The sequence below is a fragment of the Quercus suber genome, unplaced genomic scaffold (assembly GCF_002906115.3).
Source record: "Quercus suber isolate HL8 unplaced genomic scaffold, Cork oak 2.0 scaffold_312, whole genome shotgun sequence".
Classification (NCBI taxonomy): domain Eukaryota; kingdom Viridiplantae; phylum Streptophyta; class Magnoliopsida; order Fagales; family Fagaceae; genus Quercus; species Quercus suber.
Genome location: NW_027069768.1, coordinates 111,895 through 136,722, shown reverse-complemented (window position 1 = coordinate 136,722; position 24,828 = coordinate 111,895). Strand labels below are relative to the sequence as shown.

The 24,828-nt window shown below is 33.8% G+C and overlaps 2 protein-coding genes across 2 annotated transcripts; both read right to left on the bottom strand.

Annotated features, from left to right (window-relative positions):
* Window positions 1-3,464: 3,464 nt before the first annotated feature.
* LOC112006449 (gamma carbonic anhydrase-like 2, mitochondrial) lies at window positions 3,465-10,104 on the bottom strand. Its single transcript, XM_024038719.2, has 2 exons — window positions 9,592-10,104; window positions 3,465-4,042 (listed from the first exon to the last, which is right to left on the bottom strand). Exons 1-2 carry the CDS (start codon window positions 10,001-10,003, stop codon window positions 3,666-3,668), a joined length of 789 nt encoding a protein of 262 aa, XP_023894487.1. The 5' UTR covers window positions 10,004-10,104; the 3' UTR covers window positions 3,465-3,665.
* A 5,641-nt stretch (window positions 10,105-15,745) lies between these two features.
* Window positions 15,746-23,149, bottom strand: LOC112006468 (truncated transcription factor CAULIFLOWER A). Its single transcript, XM_024038745.2, has 9 exons — window positions 23,021-23,149; window positions 22,724-22,929; window positions 22,506-22,584; window positions 18,359-18,420; window positions 18,159-18,258; window positions 17,709-17,750; window positions 16,839-16,880; window positions 16,632-16,711; window positions 15,746-16,095 (listed from the first exon to the last, which is right to left on the bottom strand). The coding sequence occupies exons 2-9, from the start codon at window positions 22,903-22,905 to the stop codon at window positions 16,068-16,070; spliced, it is 615 nt and encodes a 204-aa protein (XP_023894513.1). The 5' UTR covers window positions 22,906-22,929; window positions 23,021-23,149; the 3' UTR covers window positions 15,746-16,067.
* Window positions 23,150-24,828: the final 1,679 nt, after the last annotated feature.

The following is a 24,828-nucleotide window of genomic DNA, read 5'->3' as shown; positions in this document are numbered from 1 at the left end:
ACAGTTTTCATATTGATGTGAACCAATTCCTTATTACTAAACCTCTTTTTTGTTCCAACCAATCTATTTTTTTAGCCGTGTTTATTACACAAGTTATTTTACATACATAAAAAAAAAGAAAAAAAAAAGAAAAAAAAAAGAAAAAAAGAAAAGCAACTGAAATCATGACTTAAAGGTCATAATTTCAATTGCTTTTTTGTTTGTGTGTATAAACGTATATTCAACAAGTTTAATCTTTCTTTTTCTTTTCTTTTTCTTTTTAATTTTTGTGGGTGTCTAGAACTCTTAAAGAACCTAATTAATCCCTGAGCATATTCCTTTTTATTTAACCTCTTTTTTGGTTCATGAATTCATTGTCATTTCTTAACTTAAATTTAAATACGCTTTGTGGGATAAATGAATTATAAAACAGAAATGTGTCCAATCAATCTATTTTTTTAGCAATGTTTATTACACAAGTTATTTTACACAAGCATAAAGAAGTTTCAGTAACTTTATTCAACAAGTTTAAGGTCTGTTCGGTAATGTTGTTTTAATAACGTTATTTGTATTTTTTAGAAATACGTGTGGGTAAAAAATTATGTAAAAATATATGCAATGTTGTTTAAACGCTAAAAACTATTGTTCAAAATATACTACCAAACACCCCCTTAACTTTTTTGTTTTTGACCGAAGTGGATGTCTAGGACTCTTAAAGTACTTGATTAATCACTAAGTGAGCATATTCCTTTGTCACATTTATATTGGATAATTGGAGGAAGCACTTCGTTGGGATGAACCCAAGTGTTGGCGAAAAGACAACCCAAAATCCTTCTGAATCACATTAGTGATTAGACCTGAAATCAAGTAGGCCTAAATCACTATGGCTAGTCTTCTTAAAATAGTTTATTTGAGTGGAGGAAGTACACCCTGATACGGGTGTATACTTCCTCCTTCTCACAAGTTAGAGGGACCCATAGTTGGTGGGTTCTACCAACTATAAGAGGAGAGAAACATACACCCGTAAGAGGGTGTATTTTCTCCTTTTAGTGAACTCTCTCTCCCATAAAAGATTATGAATAGTTTTAAAATCATAAATTATTTCATAACTTTTTTGTTATAACTCTTGTAGGGACTCAGATTTAGAAAAGTTCCCCCCAACAATACATTTTTAGAGAGTGGACCGAAGGTTTAGGCGCTAACAGACTAGCAACGGAATACAAATCGCTCCTTTTTCATTAAAAGGGGGGGGGGGGGGTGGGGGGGGGGGGGGGGTGAGCCCAGTTTACAACTGAGGGTGGCTCCTCGGCAAACGTCTGAGGAGGCCTCTCTCCCTGAAACTAACACTACCTCTCAGTCCTCTATCTCCTTTCTTTTTATTTTTTTCTCTCCTTGTTCCTTTGTTCACCCTTCTTATATCCTGCTTCTTCTTCCTTCTGTTGATCATCCATTGGCTTCCGCTCTGACCCTCTGTCCCATCAGAGGTCTTATCCGTACTCAAGTGGCTCACCATGATCGATGTTGCCCTGCCAAGGAGTTACATCTCCATTAATGCGGCTAGGGGGGTTAGGTGAGCGCATTCAATGCGGAGGTGACTGCTCACCTAAGGCTTGCTCCTTCGCCGTGCTCCTGTCGCCGACGCGTGGCACTGGGTCCTCTCCTCCTCGGATATTAAGGATTCCTTTGGTGGGGTAGTCCTCGTGTTTTTCCGAGGTCTCGGACGCCCGAGGACAGGGTCATCCTCGAATATTCTCATCGAAGGTTGGTCTTCGCGCTTTCATCCTCGGACCCATCTAGCATCCTCGGCGTGGGCCATTTGGGCCTGGTTTGGAGTGGGCTAAGGCTACCCGATTTTCTGGCCCCACAACTCTGATATAGTAAATTGTGAATGGTTAACCATAATTTTCACATGAATCATCTATTTATTCTTCATTAATCACACTTTATCACATCACAATTGTAGCAAAAATTTGCGATACTATACTTTTTCAAAAGATTAAATGGTGATGGGTGAAAATATAGTAACATTAGAACAATAGCATTGGAGGGTGTGAACACTCTCAAGTTGCTATTTTACAACCTAAGTCACCCAAAACCCACGAAAACTTAAAAACAAAAATTGCAACCTATGAATAGTAAGGTTGCATATATGCAATCTTGCTGTTCATAAGTTCTTAAAAAAAATATTATTTTAATATGTGGTTGTGTGTGAAAAGAAAAAGTGAGTGGGAGAAAAAGATTGAGAAAAATATTTTTTATTATTTTAGTTGGTAGTTTATATTATTTTATTGAATTGTATGTAAAAATAAAAACTGAAATGTAAAGTGAATTGTAAAATAAGTTAGTAAAATAGATAAAATAGTGGTTAAAGATGCAAAATAGATTTTTTTTTTTTCCTGATGCTAAGGGGGTGTTTGGTTAGTGTTTTCAACAACTATTTTCAGTTTTTAAACAACATTTTACGCATTTTAATACACTTTTTCACCCACACGTATTTTCACAAATATTTTCAAACAATAATTTTTAATTTTTAATCAAAACGGGCTCTAATGCTCTTACCGCTCAAAGCTGTATAATTTCGTACCACTAACGAATAGCTCGTACAGAAATATGTACTTTCGGCTTTAGAATGGTGGATGCTACGTGACAATCAAACTTTCTTTCACCATTTCGAATCAATCTAGTCCATATAGCGATGTGTCGGCATACATATGCTTCTAGTCCTAGAAAGTAAAATCACAAAAATTCTAGGATTATGGGAATCATCTTTTGCAGAGGCAAAAGGCATCTCTTTTGACATTCCTCTTGCATTAAGTTATAAACAGAGAACCCAACTTCAGGAGATGGTAAATCAATTAAGATTTCTAAAGTTTTTAATGGCAAGTTTAGATAGGAGAGAGTGGAGTAAAATTGGTCAGTCATAAAGTAACTTTATCGTTAAGGGTCTGTTTGAGATCCACTTATTTTACTAAAATTGAAATTTTTTTACTGAAAGTACTACATATAAAAGTTAATTGAAATAGTATAGTCGAATTTATAAATAGTATCAAAAAATACAGTAAAACTCATATATAATAGCAAAAATAAGTTAAACGGTAAAATAAGTTGATAAATTTAATTATGTCAAAAGGATACTAAATTCTTAAAATTTTATTCATCCATTTTAAAATGAGCGAATTAAATTTTGTCTCATCATCAATGATTTAAATAAGTATCAAAATTGAGATAATTAACTTTTGTTTATATATTGATGCCGTAATGAAGTACAATCTACTCATTTCAAAATGAATAAATACGATTTTAGGAATTCCATGAATTTTGCATTGAAAATACTTGAAATTGCCCTTAAGAACTTTGAAAGATCCTAATCCCAATCCATCATAATATCAATTTGGATTTCGGGAGTAATATCAATCCTGTTTGGCATTTCAACCACTTGGAAGGAATAATCTTCAATCATACCAGAAAATAATGGACACAGCACATAATAGAAATTGACAAGTGCCTTCAGTCATTACTTCAACATTTTTCGACTGATACACTTCAAAACAATTCTTTAAATAGCCAAAAAAAACCAAATACAATGACAAGGATTGCAAAAGCTTGCCTCATGTCCTGGACCTCTTATTTTCCTTACAAAGAAACCTCCATCTATGCAATACATGGAAAAATGGCAATAAAGATGATCAAATAGATATCCCCAGGGACTTCTTGAACTTCTCGAGCTCCAAATACACGGTAGAGTAGGGAAGGAACTCTGAGAAGTGTTCTTTGCTCAGATCGTTGATTGCAACAGCAAGTTTAGGGATTTCTAAGGTCTCTTCATGAGTGAGAGTCCTGACAAACCTGGCTGGATTTCCTGCCCAAAGTTCACCAGTTGGAATTCTTCTCCCGGGGGGAACTACAGACCCAGCCTCAAGGATAGAGTGGGTTTCCACCAAGGAACCTTCCATAAGAATGGAGTGCTGCCCAATAATGCACTCCGGCTCAATCATGCAGGATCGTAGGAGACTGTATGCACCAATCGTCACAAATCTCTCAACGATTGTCTCTGCCGGCAGTCCTGAAACAAGGAAAAGAGTTGCACATAGTATAAGATCAAAGGTATTTGGCAAATCAATGATATTTAACGTTTGCACTTTACAATTCAAAGTCCAATTGGAAAGACTAATAAATATTAGTAAAAATCAATAACACAAGAACAACGTCGCATAAAAGAGTCCATGTTACCAGGCAAGTTTTAATGACATCTCATTATTACATTATGATGCTGGCTGTATTTATATCTAAAATCCCAGAATCAAATTGGTCATAGTTATATTTACAAACCAGATCATCAGCATAAATCCTGTCAAGTACTAAGTCCCAAATCAAGCACCCAATATCACTATTTCAGGAAATAAAATGAATAAAAACCACTGGTACTATATGAAGCACAAAGAAAACAACAAAAAGAAGTCACTCTTAGACATGGTGAAAATTCAAAAAAAAAAAAAAAAAATTGAAAGTTCCAAATCTATATATTTCACAAATCTACACCCCTGGCTATGTAGTGGCAAATCTAATCACATCAATACTAGGTGAATGGAAACAAGTGACAAATTCATCAAGGGTAGTGGGAGAGAGAAAAGGGGAACGAGGATTGATTAATTTACTCAAACGTCTATCACATCCATTTTGTATAAAATAAACTCGTTTGGGTGCCAGAGATCCTTGAAGAAGCTGAGCTAATCAACCCACTTAAATGAAAACACTATCTACTAATGTTCTATATAATCAAATCAATGAGTAATATTCTAATTTACCATGTATCTATAAAAAAATAAATAAATAAATAAAAAAAAATCTTATGTATCATGCACGAAAAGGTATCCCCAAAAGAAATGTGCTTGATTACAGAATTTCCATTTTAAAATGAAAAGGCCATAATAGAAAAGAGAAGAAATTGGTTATGGGACCCATCCAATCACTAAAGAGATCAAAAGAACACCATATTGACAATAGACCTCCATTCATGTCCCTAGCTATCAACTAATTCTGATTTTTTTATAGGGATCATGAAGAAACTTTATCAGACATGTCAATTAAAACGCACTCCTAGCATATCCCTTTGTTCATAGTACAAGCAGTGTACCAAGCATCTCCCAATAGGCATGAAAGTTGACTAAGAAACTCGAAGAGGCAAAGGAAAAAGGATAACAAACTAGCAGATGGCTCAACAAGGGTTCCACTAAAATGTTTCACAAAATACACACTTCTTAATACCAACACCCACAACAAATGACCCATTCAATAACCTGACTGCCAGCTGCATCTCATTAATTCAATTCAATAGAAAGGAGCAAGAATACTATTATCCGTATAGACTGGTAAGTTCACAACAGCCTAAAATTCATACTTGTATAATTGTATCATGATATCATCAGTCTTTAAGTTAAATATACATCTTCATGATTGTAAGACATGGCTATGCTCACTGGACATAAAACAGCCAACCAACCACTATGGGCCTTATTATGATACCTTTGGCAGACCTAAGCATGCAACTTAGCTGACTTTAAATGTTTTGTTCATAAATAGTGAGAGTTCAACTTTGATAGATTGATGCATCTAATAAGGTTGCCCCCCACCCTCCCTTCTCTCCCTTATAACTTCACCTTCATCCATTCTTATGGGTGAGGGAACAGGCCATTTCAGCTAGGGCTCTTTGCCGAAACTAATAAGTGTTTTTATGCTTATTTGTTATCTTGTTGGCATCAGTGGCTTAGGAAGCATAATTCGAACATTTGGAATTTGATTTCAAGGTGCTTAATGTAGATTGTTTGGTTGGAACGAAATCGTCGCTCCTTTAAGGACAATGAGAAGACGTTGGATTGAGTTAAAGGTTTTATGCCAGCGTAGTTTTTTTGAGTGGTCTCGTTGTTGGGGTTTTACTGATTATTCTTCTCTCTCTGAGTTTATGTTTTCCCTTAGATTAGTTTCCTGATTACTCTCGTTTTTTGCTGTTTGTTTTATCTTTTTCTTGTTGTTCATCATCATGAACAACTTGTACTCTTCCTTATTTACTCATTAATAATGGTTCTCTGATTACCTAACAAAAAGAAAAGAAATGATATATGCTCAAGGCCATAGATTTTATATCCCAAAAAAATATAATCATGGTTCTGTTGGATTCATGGTCATTATTTTTTTTGGATAAGTAATAAAGTTTTACCAATGTGGAAAATCACTTCATGTTCATGATGATGAACACAAAGCATCTTAAAAAATTACTAAAATCATATAGAAATACAAAAAATCCGCTTGTGTCTGTGCTTAGTTCATATATTTTGTTCACAACCAATCCCAAGCCTAGGAATAAGAGGAAGGTTACAGTAGGTTGATAGCCAGCATATAATTTAGTCACTCTTTTATGAATGGATCCACTTCAGATTTTGGTTGGGGCATCCCCTACTAGCGGCAAGCTGCATCAGACCTAGGTGTAGTGAAAAGAAGGGTTAGCTAGGGCATTCCCTGCATGCGACACACTACATTGGTGCTTAGGTGCAGTGAAAAATGGGCAAGAGTTCCCGCACTGTAATGGACAAGTGTGGGTTAAGAAGCTAGTCCAAGAGAATAGGATGAGGAAAAGAATACATATGGTCAACCCTAACTAATCTATCGATGATCCATAGCCTAAGCCTAAGAAGCACAAACACAGGCATTGGTACTGATACGGGTAAAAGTACAACACAGACACAGCAACATGAAAATTATTGAAATAATAGGATACGGGTAAGGCAGGACACGCCTATTAAATAACTATTAAAGATATTTTTATTTTTATTTCTATATATTATTAATCATTTATTTTTCATATAATGTTAAATATATATCAAATTAAGAATAATAATGGATAATAAAGCAAATCCATTACTATTAAAGGATATTCATAAATTATAATACAAATCAAGAACAAAGATGTTTATTAATTTTCAAATGCACTATTACTATTCAGAGCAAGAATGCTCTCTTTGTTTTGTGAAAGGGTATTCGATTCCTCTTGTTTCTCGTGTCTCGACTGTGTCCTACATTTTTTTTTTTTTTTAAAAGGACACGGCTGGGACACGCATGCAGAAGTGTCCGAGGAGTGACAAGTGCCCGATGCATGTCCGACATAGGTATGACAGCCCAACTGAAGTGTACGTGCTTCCTAGTCCAAAGCCAACTCTGTAATTTTGGAACTAAGGCTTTGTTTGTTTGTTTATTTGTTGTTATACAGAAAAAACAAAGGGAGTCTTGGAACTCAAGAAAAGAATTACAATGAGTAAAGCCCCACACTCTAGACCAATCAAACAAGGTTTGAATTAGCATGGATTACAGCTGCTCCTGAGAGCTCTCAATATTTTCAAAAGTGCATTTATTACGTTCCTTGCAAACATTGCACATCAAACATGATCATTAATTTTATGTTACATACTCTTTATCTCCTTTGTCTAGTGATTTTTTTTCTCCTTTTCTCCATTTGGTATTTTATCAGACATTGTAATGCGTTTATGATATAAGTATCAACATGTTTGCATTTATAGTTAAATCCATACCATCAAGAAGAACGGATGATCTATACCATAACTAGCCAGCTAGAGAATATTGAGTCAAATCATGTGATTTTCCAATTCTAAAAACCATCACATCACAAAGAACCCTGCTTCAGCCTGAAAAATGCTAATATGCACCGCTACTTAATCCTAATCATCCTGGCCAGTCCATTCCTAGCTATAAGTTAAGCATACACTAAAGACCTTAATGCAGCCAAAGAACCACTTCAATACAAAGTAACAAAGCTATAATACCATACCCCTCAAATATTAATCCCACTACTCAGCTATATTTCTATTATTTCCTCTTAAACTTCTAGCCATTTAGGAATGAAAAAGTTAAAAAAAAAAAAAAAAAAAAAAAATTTATTTCCACTTAAACTTCTTGCTAATTAGAAATGAAAAAAAAAAAATCAAGTAGTTTTCTAGACTCCATGACTCCAAGTCCCTACAATTATAAAGTTTCTGGCTTTCCACAAACATACATGCATTTATATTATAAAGTTTCAAACTTCAACACACAATCACACATGCATTTAGATTATAAAGCTTCCAGCTTTCAACACACACACACCCCTTTATATTATAAAGTCTCAAGCTTTCAAAACACACGAACATTTATTTATATTATAAAGTTTACAGCTTTTAAATACACATGCGCATGCGTGCACACAGGTTTATATGATAAAGTTTCAAGCTTTCACCACACACACAAACATTTATATTATAAAGTTTCAAGCTTTCAGCTCACACACTCATGTATAACATAAACCCTAACTTATTGTCAGCAGGATATGAAATTGTAAACCAAATTCAGCTATAGCCTCAATCAGTTCATAAATCTATGACATGAAACGGCTCTAAAAATTGGATTAGTCCATAAACCTCACTTTCAACACAGAACAACCCACAATCTATAATTCCCCTAACATTTTCTCAACAACCAAACAAAGCATTAAGCTCAGAATGAAAGGCACAAACAATTTTACACAACAGAGATCTGAACCTAAAACCTCAATTGTTTTTGATAATGTAGGGAACCTTTTTAAAGAAGAGTCTTTTGGATTCACCTCTAACCAGTAAAACTTACAGGCAACTAACCCCACTTGCTAGAACTAGATGCCATGTAATCCAAGGGCATTCACCCTTGACGGTCTAAGCAATTTATGCTCAAACCTAAAACCTCAATTTCCACACAAGCCAACTTAAAACCAATTGTCCCCCACATTTTCTCAGCAACCAAAAAAAAAAAAAAGCAATGCAACAAAGATTCAAACACCTAAAACCTAAATTTCCACAAGAACTAACCTAGAAACATTTTTTCCCCTCACATTTTCTCATCATCCCCAAACAAAAAAAAAAAAAAAGAACACTACAAAGAATCGAACAGCTAAAACCTCAATTTCCAGATGAACTAATCTATAATTGCTCTCTATCCCTCACATTTTCTCAGCAACCATACACAGAGATACACAACGCCTAATTCCTCAATTTCCACACAAACTAACCTATAACCATTTTTTCCCCTCACATTTTCTCACTAACCAAACAAAAAGCAACACAAACAGAGATTCAAACCTAACACCTCAATTTCCACACTAAATAACTTCTAATAGTTATATTTCTCTCGTTTACCAATAAAATCCACAAATTAATGCTATGTCTCATTCACAAAATGTGAATTCAATGAACAAACAACCCTAAGACCTCTAACCAATAAAATCCACAAATCTATGCCATAAATCATTCACAAAACTGCAAAATCAAACAGCCCCTAAGAATCTCTTTTTTGCCATTACATTTTCTCAGCAACCTAACAAAAAAGAACACCACAGAGCTTCAAACACCTAAAAACCTAAATTTACACACGCACTCATTCACAAAATGTGTCAGAGAACAAACAGCTCCTAGAATTAAAATGAGTCTACAAAACCTGAAATTCCTCACGAAATAACTCGTTTTTTTTTTCCCTCACATATTTCTCAGCAACCAAACAGAGCACTAATAAGCTAAGAGATAGAGAGAGAGTAAAAACCAGTGGGAGAGGACCAAGCGGCGTGGATAACGGAGCGTTCTTGAACATTGGAGCAGAATCCGACGGTGATTTTGTTGAGATCGCCCCGAAGAACCGACCCGGCCCAAACGGAGGCTCCGTCGCAGACGGTGACTTGGCCGGCGAGGACCACGTTGGGCGCCACGTAAGCATCCACTGCGATCTTCGGAAGCCATTGACCTAGCGGAATGATCCTCCTCTGGCCTCTGTAGTCCCAACTCACGCGATCTGGCGAAGGTGTGATCACGCTCCTCGGCGATGGTGAGGGTGAGGGTGAGGGTGATGGCGAGGCTGATGCTGACGTGGCGAGTGTGCGTTGGAGGAGGTTGAGGTAGTTGGTGGAAGTTAGGGATTTTTTGGAGAAGCGAGCTAGAGCCGCCGTAGCCGCCGCCATGGTGAGGGGAAGAGCTCGGCTGTGTGGGTTTCGATGGGTAGCTGGAAGTTTGGAAATGGAAGAGAGAGAGAGAGAGAGTCAGAGTGAGAGAGTGAGAGGAGAGTGGAAATGGAAATGTGGGTTTGGGCTTGGAAGGTGGGTTTTTTTGGGCTTGTGGGCTTTTGGTTTGGTTTCATTGGGTTTGGTTAACACTAATGTGTTTGAATGGGTTTGGATATTGGGCCTTGAGAAGACTGAGGCTTTTAACAAAATCTCTTTGATCCAAATCCAACATGTTCCCTAGAGGGATTGGGATTGAGGTCAATGGCCAAGAATTGGTGGATATTATGGAGTAGTACGGTGATGCAGTTCTCTGTTTTCTCATTTTCATAGTTGACTTTATTATGAATACAATTAGTAGGATCTATCATGGATGTAAAACAAATGAACAATCATTATATTTTGAAAGTACCTAATAACAATTCAAAATCAAGTTGTACTAATGAGAACACCCAAAGCCATGATGTTAGGTATCTAAGATATTCAGTAGGATAGTTAAGTCGGTCAAAGGAAAGTTACACATATATTTATCATAAAAGAAAAGTTAAATAGAGTGTGGGACACTCAAATAATCTGATTTGCATTAATGGCATTTCTACTCACTCGACTGAGTCTTGACTCTTGATGATTGATAGGCTAAGACAAATCACAAAAAGAACTATTTCCAATGACCTTGGAATGTTTAGAATTCAAGGACGCTCGACCATTATAAGTAGACCTAACCTCAAGGAAAAGGTATGCAATTTCCTGACCAAAAACACCTCATAATTCATATGTTATATGTTGATTTTAGACGATCAGAGTTTTCTTGTCGGTCCCTTAGAGAATTATCAAGAAGGAACATGATTTATGGTATATTCTCACAGGAAATAATGTAGAAGGAAAGGTTTAAAATTCAACTATTAGGGATTTTTCATAATAAAAGAAAATCCCACTACCCACATTACCTATTTCAAATTCTGTTTATGGATAAGACTTTGGAGTTAAGCTATATTTGTATCTTTTTCCAACTTGAATCTGATTCCTTACTAGCAATTGATTCGGTTAACTTCTTTTTATTCTCATTTCGGACATATACTGACTAATTAATAAATTGTTGCAGGTCTCTAATGTAGCAACAACCATGTACTATTCTAGGAGCATCATATCCATTTACAATTATAATGATATGTTCTTGTTTTCTTTAGCAATAAAGTGGGTTGTCTTTTTTATTATGTGATATGAATTCTCTGAGCAAACTCATGAGATAAAGAAGTCATTTCACCCTTGATCAATCCTTGGCTGTCCATTTCAATTTCACAAACACATGTATGAGATTCTTATCTGTACAGCTAGACTATAGTCAAAGTTTAAAAGACTGTAATCCAAGATTTAGTGGAGCATCAAATCCCTTTATAATTACAATTACTGTTCTTTGTCTTGTGAGAATAAAGTGGATTCAGGTTGTCCATATACCATTTATCCCACTAACTATGACATGAACTTTCTGTGCCAACTTGAGAAAGAAAGTCATTTCACCCTTAATTAATATTTTCCTATCCAATTTACCTAAAAGGATTTTGCCTTTTATTCTGCATATTCCAATTCTTGGCAGAAGGATAACTGAAAAAGACACTACACTCATTTAGATATTTTGGATATAAATGATCTTGAATTAATTAATTGTTTAAAATGGAATATAATCCACTTATAATTTGATTTAGCACAACAACAAATACAATCAAATTTTTTTCATAAATATAATAGGATTCGAAACTTATAATATGGACTTCGTGATGATTGTTTGTTACCATTAAACTAAGACACAAATGGGTTTATCTTGTGTAGCCTTTATTCGAGTACAAACTACTTTATTGGTTGATTAGTTAACTGGATCTTGAACAAACACAATTATTTTTACAACCAAGGAATGTAATCATAGGCTCTTCTTTTAATTGGCTTGATAAGCATTATACACAGGAAAGTATTAAACCTTTATATGGAAGCATCGCATATTTGTTGCATTATTGCAGATATCCCAGCAAAAGGATATGAACATGGAGTAGTGTAATCAACATTTAATCCCATATACCTTCAAATTTCACTGGGTGATCTCACGGGGCATTTCATTTGGTGATTTCACACAGAACCCATTTGCATTTATCCTAAAGATAGGACTGGGATTGGATTTCTCAGTTATCTATCTGAAGCATATCTTATAAGATATTTTTATAAGGACCACATACAAGATTTGCTCTTATCTTAATACTTTTGGACAATAAGTAGTAGGCCATCACTATATATAGAGAGAGAATTCACATATATTATTGCAATCCACAAAACCTTACATAGAAGAGAGCTATAATGGAGTACTCAAGTCTACAGCAGAAATGGATCACCAAAGCCAAGCCAATGGCATCTTCGTATCAAGCATCAAGGCCATTATCATCATCATCCTTTCAATATGCAGGCAACATGAAACACAACCCCTCTGCTTCACATGAAACACATATGCAGGCTAATATTGGTAATGGTTCATATTACCATGTTGGCATGCAGAGCTGTGATGAAAGCATTGATGCCAAAGCTACGAGTTACATCTTAGGCGTTCAAGAGCGTTTCAGGCTACAAGTTAATTAGCTAGCTGAATTTTTTTTTTTTTTTTTTTTTTATGGGAGCTAGCTGAATATTGAACCAATAATTGTAAGATTATCTTTTGTATGAAACATACTAGCTAGTAGCTAGTTTGTATAGCAGTGAGAGTTATTTTCATTACAATAACGAATTTGCTCATCTTGTCTCGTTTGGGAGAGCCGAAGTATAAAAAAAAAATAAAAAATAAAAAATTCAGTTTAACTCAATTTAGCATTGATTGTTGTTTTCAATATAATAATGAATTTGCTTATCTTGTCTAGTTAGAAAGAGCCGAAGTACGGTAAAAAAAATTAGTTTAACTCAATTTATCTTTGATTTATGAAAAGAGAACTTCATATTTTTTTTAAAATCTTAAAAATCATCTATATTTGAGTCCATATTAAATGCTTCAACAATTTCTCTTTCAATGTATAAAATTAACATGTTAAAATATCAACTTTCAATTTGTTGCGAAGCCTAATTTTGACAACATTCAAATGGACAAATAAAGAGATAGAGAGAGTTCGACATAAATTATGTTGCTAAGATTCTTGCTATTTTTTAAGATTAATTATTTGTCTAAAAAAGTATTAAAAAAAATTATTTGTGTCTAAAAATAATATTTTGTCTCTTTGATCTAATTATGAAGATGCTAAACAAACACCACAAATAACACCATGTTAATTATTCTAAGCACAACACCCACTATTACTGATTCACTGGGCCACTCGGCACTGCCAACATGCACTACAAAGTGCAAACCACTTTGTTTTTGGATAGATTTTGTAGTTGGGCTACTTTCTAAATCCAAGCCACGTGTACCTAGTATCTAAAATAAAAAAGGAAAAAAAATTGTTACACACACTTACACACAATAAAAAATTTTAAAAATTAAAAAAAAAAAAAAAAAAACTAAATTCGTGACTTGAAATCATATAAGTGTAAGAGCATGCGCGTAATAGACACGACTCTTAATAAAATTTGGATATGGCCAATATATAGCTCCATCACTATATATATATATATATATATATATGAGGTTGTGACCACACCATGACTCCAAGCATCCTCATGTAATTCTTTATTTCTTTTATTGTACTTTTGCTTCACATATAAATACATTGTTTGGTAAAGGCTTGGATGTAACCCTTAATAAAATATAGAGACAACTCTTTTTAGGGTTGTCACTGTCTTCATAGAAAGGGTGCAAGCAGTACTTTTATAAATATATATAGGACGGTCCTCATAACCTTTGTAGGGTTAGGATTTGTAGCCCAAGCCCAGAATAATGAATTTTTAGAGAATTGGTGAAAGAGCTGGATTGATTATGGAATTGACAACAGTTAATCACAATCTACACGTATAAACTAACATGAAGTTACTCATAAAAAATGGAATGACTTGGTTTCCGAAGAGGCATATCATTGATCATATAGTAGTTACAATTCTTAAAACTATAGTAAGGTTTTCTTTTTCTTTTCTCTTCCTTTTCTCCTTTTCTTTTTTCTCCCCCTTTTTCTCAGGAGCCTCCTTCCTTTATATATCCTCCTTTCTCCTCATCTCCATCGTCCACTTGTACCTAATCCGTGAGCCTACTTGAGTATATGTCATGTCAAGCATCTCCTTTAGCTCTGTGTGAGTGGCGGTAGGTGAGGTTACCCTGTTCAGGGGTCTTCTCCACATAAATGCGACCAGAAAAGTTGCTGCAGAGCCTTAAATACGGTGGTAGCAGCTCTCTCTTAAGATATTTCTTCATCCTTATCATCTCCAAGTATACTCAGAGCTTATCTTGATCAGGAGGAGTCCTCGAAAGATCATTTTGACCTTTTATACGTTCAATTGATCCATACTATACGCGTCAGAGGAATATAATCTCTTCGGACAGAAGACGACCTCTTCGGATTGTAATCACTTTTCTTTCTAGGAGTCCCTCTTTCAAATGGCCTTGCCCTTACCTCTCATTCTCTTCGGACGCACAATAATCCTTACATGGGGCTCCAGGCCCACTACATTAGATTGAGCCTTTTCCCCCCATAACCTTCATTCCACAAACTTTTTACAGTGTGTGCGAACTCCACCCTCAAGGGATGCCATTCTTATTTGGGACCAACATGTATAAAATAAGAGTAGTTAATTAAAGATTAATACAACATTCTTAAATTTGAAGCAGGTGTCACCTTATCAACATTATATATGGCAGTGAAATCATTCCAATTGCATCCACAGTGCATATCCAAACCTTAAACGCAGCCATAACCCAAAAAAAAAAAAAAAATTTGAGAAATATGGTGGAGGAGTTGGTTGTGGATTATGTGTCACTGTTAAATTATCGATTTTCTCAAAAACTTAAACTATTAGGAAATTGTGAATTTAATCATTTAATTATAATTTTAACACTCCCCCTCACGTGTGGGATGAGCCTAAACTTTCATTTAATAAGTAGGGTCCAACACGTGAGACTTTTAATACTTTAAATTGGAGGTAGAGTAAAGACAGTACTCGAACTCAAGATCATCAATTCTACCATATTAAATTATTAATTCTCCCAAATCACAAGCAACTTCACAAATTAACAACTTCAATGACCAAGAAACCTGAGAACACATACTTGAGGCTTTGTGTTTATCAATCTTAAAAAAGGTTAATCTAAAATATGAAATGTATGCTTAAGGCTTTGTGATTATACTCTCCAAAAGTTTTATGATTAGCATGATTTAGATATACCAATACATTTTAAACGTATGTGTCTTCTTTTAGATAAGAATATTTTTGGATAGGTCCAGCAGTTTGGGTAAGTACATTTGCTTGTGCTTGTCATATGGACAAAAGTCATCCACTACAGGTACGAAACTTTACAGTTCACTTCATAAAGCCAAAGTTCTATACAAAATTACAAAGCATAAAAGAGGGGAAAACAATAACAAGAAAAGCACAATATTTTTCACTACATTGAGTTGACAGTTTTTAATTGATTCTTTACTAACTTCACCTTATCATTTATCATTCACAACTTGCCATTTCAATAGTTATGAAATATTTTGTGAAAATTATCGTACTCCATTATTTATTAGAACAAAAAACACACAAAAGGGTGGCAAAGTACCTCGCATTAGCACTTTGTGGTGCTGAATATTAATTGTAGAGGAATGTTGTGTCTACAATATTTTCACAATATATCACAACAAATTTTAAGTAGCAAGTTATTACTGGCTATTACAGGTGAACAAAAAAGTAATTTAAGTGGTAGATTCAAATTAAAACCAATAACAACTTGCCACGTACGAGTTTGTTATAAAAATATTATGAAAATATTGTAGATGTTGTAGCACTTCTCTTAATTATATGATTACAACACTTATTGATGTAATTGATTATCCTTTTTTTAACTGGTGGAACTCATCTGGACCCTTGTTTAACGGACAACTCCATCTTGAAGAACCCTGCAATCCAAAATCCAAATGTATTAAAGGCAACCTAATCTTTTAAAAATTAGCCAATGAAATTCAGGACATTATTCTTGGTCAAAATTTTGGGATTTCCTAAAATATAAACGAGGCTTTCCATATTTTACATGAAATGGAATGAATCCATTTCACAATAAGTTTTTATTACTTAGATTTAACAATAAATGATGTGAAATTAAAGAGATCATTAAATTTATAATATTTAATCTGACAATAAAATGAATTTATTTCAAATGAAAGGGTGCACCAATTTGAAGTTAGAAAAATCCATAAACAAACTAGGAGACTTTGCTAAATTGCTAATATACATAATCATACTAATTACACAATACACACATGATCATTTGGAGACATTTTTCTTTCAATTTGGCAAAATAAATTAAGGGCAATGTTTGTTACACACAGTGTGTCGTGTATTTTCATAAAATGAAGAAGTGAGTTAAACTCTCGTTTTCAGTTATTGAAACACAAAGTGTGTGTAATAGAATTTACCCATAAATCAAAGTCACTACCTTGGGTTTGAGATGTTGCAGCTGCTCGCAGTTTGTCCCGAAATTTTAGAGCTTACGTTAGTATCATGTAGCTCGTGCAACTTCAACACAAAGCAAACATGAAAATACATGTCAACTCTAATATCCAAACTGTAAATCAATCTTGATTTCTAGATAATAAAAATCTCTGCAGGTACATATATAACACATAAGTCTTTGAAATCTCACTCGTCTCTGCAGATGAGAGTTTTCCTCTTGCAGGGCTCTTTGCTGCGTTTAAACAAGATCCACACAAACCAAAAAAAAAAAAATGAATCTTTTCTGTGTAATAGACATAAATTTGACTTTGAAGATAATAGATTAATTTGCTAGGGGTATATTTTCTAATTTTCTCAACTATTCTCCTCTTGTATTTTTCTATTTTGGTTAAGAGACATAAGAATAATAAGATTTGCTTCAAGGGAAACCTAGACCTCTAAGTTAGACTAGTTGATTTGATTTTCTATGTCTTGCAGGGTCTTCTAGGAAGGCAAGAGAGAGCTGAGTTGTCTCAAACCATTCCTCCATTAGTATTTGCTTGACCTCCACCATATATTATTGTGGGTTTGGGGCTTTTGTCTATTGATGCTCTCTCTTTACACATAAACATGGTTGCTGATGAGTTGTTTAAGATGTGCATTCAAGTTTAAGAAGAGAACATCTCCCATATCTCCTTGAGTATTTTCACCTCACAGGCAAAAATAGCCCAGTTCCTCCTTCTCTAAGTATTCCAATTGTTATTTGATATTGGCTCTGATACCAATTGTTACGAGCTTACTTAATAAGTTTTTGAGACGATAAAATAAATGCAATACCAGCTAAAATTACCATAAAACCTACCAGTTGATGTAGGTTATGTAGTCTGAAAAATGTGATAGGTCAGTTGGTTTTGTCATATAATTGATTAGGTCCATGGTACTTCAAGCTTGGCATAGCTTGAAAAAATTCCAGGGTCTTTAATTATTTACTGGAAGCATTTGAGTCCAACGAAGTCCCAAGCCCTAGACTAGCTAGCTAGTAGACTGGTTCCATTTTAGGTTATTAGTTATATTATCTCACCTTCCTTTTCATCAAGTTGATGTTCTCTGAAATAATGCGCCTCTGTTGAAAAATCAGAACAAAAAATTAGTCACAAGGAGGTTAAATTATATGTTAAGCCATGCATAAAATCAAAACAACAATGAATTATAATTTGCTATATTTATAGTGTTATCAAAAGTCTTATGCATTCTCATTGTTTTGTTTGTTTGATTTTGAGTATGAGTGATGTTACCACTACTATCAATTTTATTATAAGCCTTATAAATTGATGTATCAAGTTTTAAACACAAAAATTTAAGGAGTTATTTAGAGTCTTATTTGTTACATTATTTATTACGTTAGTGATGTGATACTAATTACATATATTATCACATTAGTTTATAAAAAAATTGTAGTAAAATTGATAATACTTTTAGTATTTTTCATTCGAATGTTATGGGTTTCTATGACGACAATATCAATCATTACCTTTTTAGCGCGGACACGTTCAACTGCAGTCCTTGTCTGTCGCTCTAGCTGTCTTAACTCTTTCATGCCCAATGATGATAGATCTTCTCCAGCTGAGTGACTACAAAACCATAAGATTGAAGATAGATGAAATTTTCAATGATATAATTGCAGACAGGTCTTGATCTGGCGTATGATATAATTATAGCCATTGAACATACCTAAGTCTTGCCTCCAATATGTCTACTGATCGCTTTAACTCTTCAATTTCAGTCCTCCAAAACTGTTAATAACAAAAAGTAAAAGCAGCTAAGAATTTAGTATCAATCACTAATCAAATGGTAGAACCTCCTGAAAAGATCAACAACATTCAAGCTTCAGCCTTTGAGGGGTTATTCAAGAAGCAGTTATTTGTGCAACATGATTTTTATTATACAGAAAGGTTCGGAGTCCGGTTGCTAATTAAGTGACCAAATGATCTTACAATATTATGTGATATTAGTGCATCACTTCCTAAACCAATTAGACTTATAATTGGGGACCACAAATAGATTAAAGTTGCTATCCTTGTGATGCATAATAAGACGCGAAGAAGTAAGTTCTAATGCAAAAGTACTTTGTATACTAATTTAATGAAGCATGAACACAGCAACATGCATGCAACTATATAAGAAGATTTGTATTCACCCTCTTAATTGACATATATTTTTTTTAACTACCACTAATGTTATTTTAATTTTATGTCTTTGTGTATAATCTTTTTTTTTTTTTTTGGTTCCTTTTACTTAAATCAATTCACTCTTCCTTACAAATGCATTAATCACTCTTCTCTACACATGATCAAACCATCTCAAATGACTTTCTCTCTCTCTTTTCATCAATAAGAGTCACCCTTACCTTTAAGCGACTTCCTCCATTTCAAATTTTTTTCATTCCTTATATTTCCACCTATCTATTTTATCATTCCCATTTCAGTTAAACTCATTTAATGAACATATATATATATATATATTAGCTCAACACTCAATACCATAGAGCATATCTAGTTTATAGCTATCTTAAATAATTATCCTTTAACTTGATACATATTCTATAATCGCACAATACTCTTGATGATGCACTTCTCCACTAAATTAAGCTATTTTTTATCCTACGATTTGTATCTTCTTCAATCTTTGCATTCTCTTCATAACCAACCTTTTGGGGTTGGGTGCAGTGTGACAACCAAAGCTAGAAGGACTAAAGTTGGAAGTGTTAGAATATATTATAATATGTAACCATGTCTTTGTAGAATACTATGAGTTATTGTGATTTAGGGTTACTTTACTAAACCTAATGTGTGTGTCTATCTTATATTGAGTTCATTGTAATATACAATTCAAAATAATAAATATGTAATCATAAGGGACTTTGTACTAAAGACATAGGTCGGTAGACCGAACCACAATAATTTCTATCTTGCTTCCTCTTTCTTTTTTACATCATTTTTTTTTTCTTATTTATATTATAACTAAAATACAGGGTTGAATTAGAGAACATTACACAATACTTTTGATGCGCATCTCCACTTCATTCTTTTAATTCTATTATTTAAATTCTCTTCAATCTCTTCATACTTATTAATTATGGATCCAATATATCAAATGCAGTCACTCTTTGGTATCTTTGTAGACCTCCCATCCAATCCTTAAATAATTCAATAAGCAGCATACACCTCGTATACCAAATTTTTTTTTTTAGTTTAATAAAAATTCTTTATTCCACTCTAACACCTAGAATACCAAACCATTTTTTAGCATAATAAATTTTTTTTATTCCACTCTAACACTTAGGGTCCGTTTGAATACCGTTTATTTTACTGAAAACTGAAAACACTATAGCAAAATAATTTTTTAAATATTTGAATTGTGCCATGAGACTCATTTTTAATAAAAAAAGTTACTGAATAAAGAGGTTTATGGGTCCTGTGAATAGTGCACGAGACCCACTGACAGACCACTCTCTTGCAGAAATGCGCTTCTCAACGGGCGGAAAAAAAAAAAAAAAAAAAAAAAAAAAAAAAAAAAAAAAAAAAATAAAAAAAAGAACAACAACAACAACAACAACAACAACAACAACACGGATGCTGAGGGAGGAAACGTTGCTCTAGTATACCAAAACATTTTTCTAGCTTAATAAAAATTCTTTACTCTACTCTAAGTGTTTCACTTTATTTTCCATCAATCACGTTTATCCACACGCCTCCCGTTTTTTCCCTTGTACAATAACTAAAATTTTAAATGAAAAAAATAATCAAACACATAGCATACTACAATTGGTAAAACATATAGTGCAATACTCAATGTGGAATAGAAGATTTTTATTCCTTTGTTGCCTTATATGAAAAAGTGAAAACCAAAGCTAGAATGGTGGAAATTGGAAGTGGTAGAATATGTTATATATATTATGATGGTGTTATAATCTGTAGATCATGGTTTTGTAGAATATCATGAGTTTTTGTGGTTTTAGGATTACCCTACTAAACTTGAATAATGTATTCTTACATATGTACGGGGGTCATTGTAAAACACAACTCAAAATAGTAAAAATATAGCAACAAGGACCTTTTGCCATAAATATAGATCTTTAGGTTGAATCACGTTAATTCTCCTAATGCTTCTACTATCTTTCTCTACATATATCATTTTTTCTTTATGTTTTAACAAGAGTTAAAACTACGTGGGTTTAATTAGAGAAATAATTATTTACAATTTAAGGTTATAGGGTGAATTTTATATATAATAAAAAATTTGGGGAGGACCATCCTTACAATATAAGTAATATTTAGGACATATCAAGAAGTTTGAAGGCCCGAGGTTTATTATACCAATGTTAAGAGCCACAAGGTCTGGGACTGGGTCCATTTCTAAATCTAAAAAATAGGAGACCAAGTTGTTTCAAAGGACAAAAAGGAAAGTAGTCATCATATGAAATAGCAATAATTTCAGTCACTGTGTTGAATTAACTTCAAGATGAACAGAAGCCCTTTCCCTAGAGTTTACATTTAATATTGGTCTTGGAAGTAATGTTTTTCTATGGACAGCTGGAGACACCCTAGCTAACAGTATATTTGTATCTTAGATTTGGTCACAGAGTGATGGTATATGATGCTGCTAATGATCTAAATGCCAAAATCTCAAGTGTTCTAAAGGGCAAAGATTGGCTGTGGAAACCTACTAGATATGAAGAACTTGTATCTATTCAAAGAAAGTTAGCAGATTTTCAGGCCATTTTGGCTGTCATCCAAATCAGGTAAGTATACATCCTCAAAAACCTATAACTATATATATATTTATATATATTGGAAAGAAAAACCAAAAGTTAATTGGTGGAAGTTGGTTTGGTTTGATTTACAAACTGTATTCCTAAGCATAAATAGGCTGTTTAGTACTGAACAGAGGCTAATGCAGTGGGGAATACAGGGTGAGGATCAATGTATAATTTGCAGGAATCGACTTGAAAATAGGGAGCATTTGTTTTTTGGATGTTAATCCTTCTGTAAGAGAATCTGGTAGTAGCCAATGAACTAGTATAGTACTAAGCACCCCAAGTTCAGTTGGGATGATCTAATGGGTTGGGGTAAATCTGAGCTTAAAGGATAAAGACATAAAAATTTGTGGTTTCCAAACTTGTTTTATGGGCTGCTGGATGCCACATCTGGCAGCACAGAAATGCTATGATACATAGAGGGCAGGATTGCAACTAAGGAATGAATTTTTAAGGCTGCAGATCAGATGGAAGTAAAAAAGGAATGGAAGCAAGACGAGGGTTTGCAACTCTATTAGAAACGGAACTCTCCATTTCAAGTTAGATGGAGACCATTTCAACCGCCGCATATTTTTGGCGTAATGGAATGGTGGGCAAAGGTCTGAGTTCAAGTTTCAAAGAAAAAATTTTATATACATATGCACTTGAATTAGGCTAAAATAAAATTTCTATCTTATATAAAAAATAATGAAGATTATTTCATTATTAAAATTTTATTTCCTAAATTATATTAAGTATAAAATCATTTAAAATTTTAAAAAACTTGACACTAAATACACTTTTTAATTTATAAAATTTAATCTACACTATGAAATTAATCCTTTTCAAATGAAAATTTGTACGGCATTATTTGTGTCACTTGTGGGGCTTTTCATATTCCGTCCTAAAGTCTCCTTGAATTAGTTTTGATGCTGGTAAATTGCCATGATTTTAGAGGTTGAGCTTTTCGCTACCCCTCTGTAAATGTTTCCTGCTATTCATTGTTTGAGATGAAATAAAATCTGCTCACTCATCTAAAAAAATAGTTCAAGTAGCTAGTTTGAGAAAAGCAATATAGGATACCTCCATTGGTCTAGAGTGTTGGTCAATTGATTGAGGCAGTCCTACTTCACTGCGATACCTTGCTATGGTTCTGTTCATACTGCATCCATTAACATGATCACAAACAAAATATAAACATATTTGTTGTACTTGCACGTTGCATATTTACACATATATATTCAAAAAGTAACTCAAAGAAATAATAAAAACAAAGAGATAGAGAGAGGGAGAGAAGTTACTCATGGCTAGCAAATTGGTAACCCTTTCCAGAGGGAGAGAAGATGACTAGTGCAACTTCAGCATCACATAGAATAGACAACTCAAAAGCCTTCTTCAAAAGCCCATTTCTTCTCTTTGAGAAGGTCACCTGCCTGCTTGTTGGGTTCTCTATTCTCTTCAGCTCTACCTTCCCTCTTCCCATTTCTTCAACCCGGCCCAAAAAAACCTAAGCAAAACCCTTTGTAATATGCTATGCGAAACTAAAACAAATATAAACGTATGCTTCCTGAGTAAAGAATATTATAATATACACTTACATATATATAGTGGTTTGTCTTGAAACTTCTTACATGCCCATGCAAGCAAAATATGCTAAAATTTCCATACGAAAAGTCAAAACTAGGATACAAAAATTAAGGAAAATGAAGGAGACGGTCCGGCGCAGAAGACGTAGGTGCGACACGACAGCACTACCCAATCTCCTGTTCATGGGATCCTTTTCTTTCATTATTATACCGAAGACCTTGTTGATTTCTTTGTACTACATGAGCCTACAGTATGTTTTCAACCCTCACCTCTATCTCTATGGTTTGTAATCGAGATGGTATCTTTTTTTTCTTTTCTTTTTCTTTTTTTTTTTTTAAATTAATTTAGGAAGGAAATGATATCTTAATTTTTTATCAGACTATTTCACTCCTTACGCATGAGACCTTACAGAAATTTCATTAATCAATAGTGTGGTAGATAGAACTTGAATTTTCAAGTTTATGACACGTCTTTCAAATTTATTGAACTCACCACTCGGATGTCTCGAAGAAACTATCTAAAATATAATATTGAATACTTAAATCTAATTTAGAGATTTTATGGATTATTTTAAACATGTTATCCTTACACATGAGAAATTACGGAAACTCCATTAATCGATAATATGGTAAATAGAACTTGAACTTCTAAGTTTATGATACGTCTTTCAAATCCATTGAACCCACCACTTGGGTGTCCCTGAAAAGACAATATCTAAAATGTAATATTGAATACTTAAATCTAATTTAGAGGTTCTGTGGGCTTAGTTTAAGCATGTTATGCTTTGAATGAATAATAGGTCAGGGCGCAGTTTAGTAAGAGGGATATGATGTTAAACCTATTCTTTTCTAATAATGAAAAATTAGTTGTTTTTATTGTCCATTTAGGTAGATTGTTGAATCACGTAAAATTCTGTGTATTGATTTTCTCTTCTATTCTCTTTATTTTTTCACAAAATTTCTTGGCTTGACAATAATTTTACATTTTTTATGAGGATGCGAGGGATATATGATGCAAATAAGAGTATATATTGTAGGGAATATTCACGAAATTTCTAGATATGTGAGATGCAAAAGAAAGGGAAAAAATATGTGCCAAAGAAAACAATCACACAATGTAATATTTATATGATTCAGCAATTTGCCTACGTCCACGAAGTTGCTGTGATTTCATTATTCACAGAGAAAAATACAAGATGTAGCAGTACAGGTTTTCTTTCTCAAAACAACACCCCAAGCCCTAATCTGAACCCATGGTATTTCTATACTACACGCAATTCACAATGGGCTAAAAACGGACCAAAACTTTTCCTCAGAGAGTGCTCCGGCTTGGGCCTCCACTCCATGGACTAAATCTCAGAAAATCTCCCATTAAAACTCGTACCACTTTTATATCAAATAAGTTCATAATTCGAATCAAACACAACTAAGTTCCACATAACCCAACATATATTACGCTAATATAACTATAAAAGCCTAATCATTATATTTCAGGCGTGCTCTTTCTCAAAAAACAAAATTTTACCACTCCAATAGCCATGCCCCTTAGTCAATACCCTTCATTTTGGACACTTGGAATCAACCCTTGCTAGTGGAAACCTTCCCCTTTGTTTAATAGAAAGTCTCTCATTAAATATTCTCTATATCTCTACCATGTGGGAAAACGAATTTCAAATAGGTAATTATGTTTATCAATTTGAAAGAAGATTCGTGATGGTTAGATACAGTGTGTACGAGACGCAACTAAAATTTTGTTTTCAAAACACCAATTTCATTTAAAATTGTGAAATAGTATTTTCAAAACATAATTTCACAATTAT

Coding starts and splice junctions, on each gene's coding strand:
- LOC112006449 (XM_024038719.2), bottom strand. CDS start 10,003: ATGGCGGCGGCTACGGCGGCTCTAGCTCGCTTCTCCAAAAAATCCCTA. Junction 4,043..9,591: donor CGCTTGGTCCTCTCCCACTG/GTTTTTACTCTC, acceptor TCCTTGTTTCAG/GACTGCCGGCAGAGACAATC.
- LOC112006468 (XM_024038745.2), bottom strand. CDS start 22,905: ATGGGAAGAGGGAAGGTAGAGCTGAAGAGAATAGAGAACCCAACAAGC. Junction 22,585..22,723: donor TACCAATTTGCTAGCCATGA/GTAACTTCTCTC, acceptor TAATGGATGCAG/TATGAACAGAACCATAGCAA. Junction 16,881..17,708: donor TCAACTTGATGAAAAGGAAG/GTGAGATAATAT, acceptor GTTTAAACGCAG/CAAAGAGCCCTGCAAGAGGA.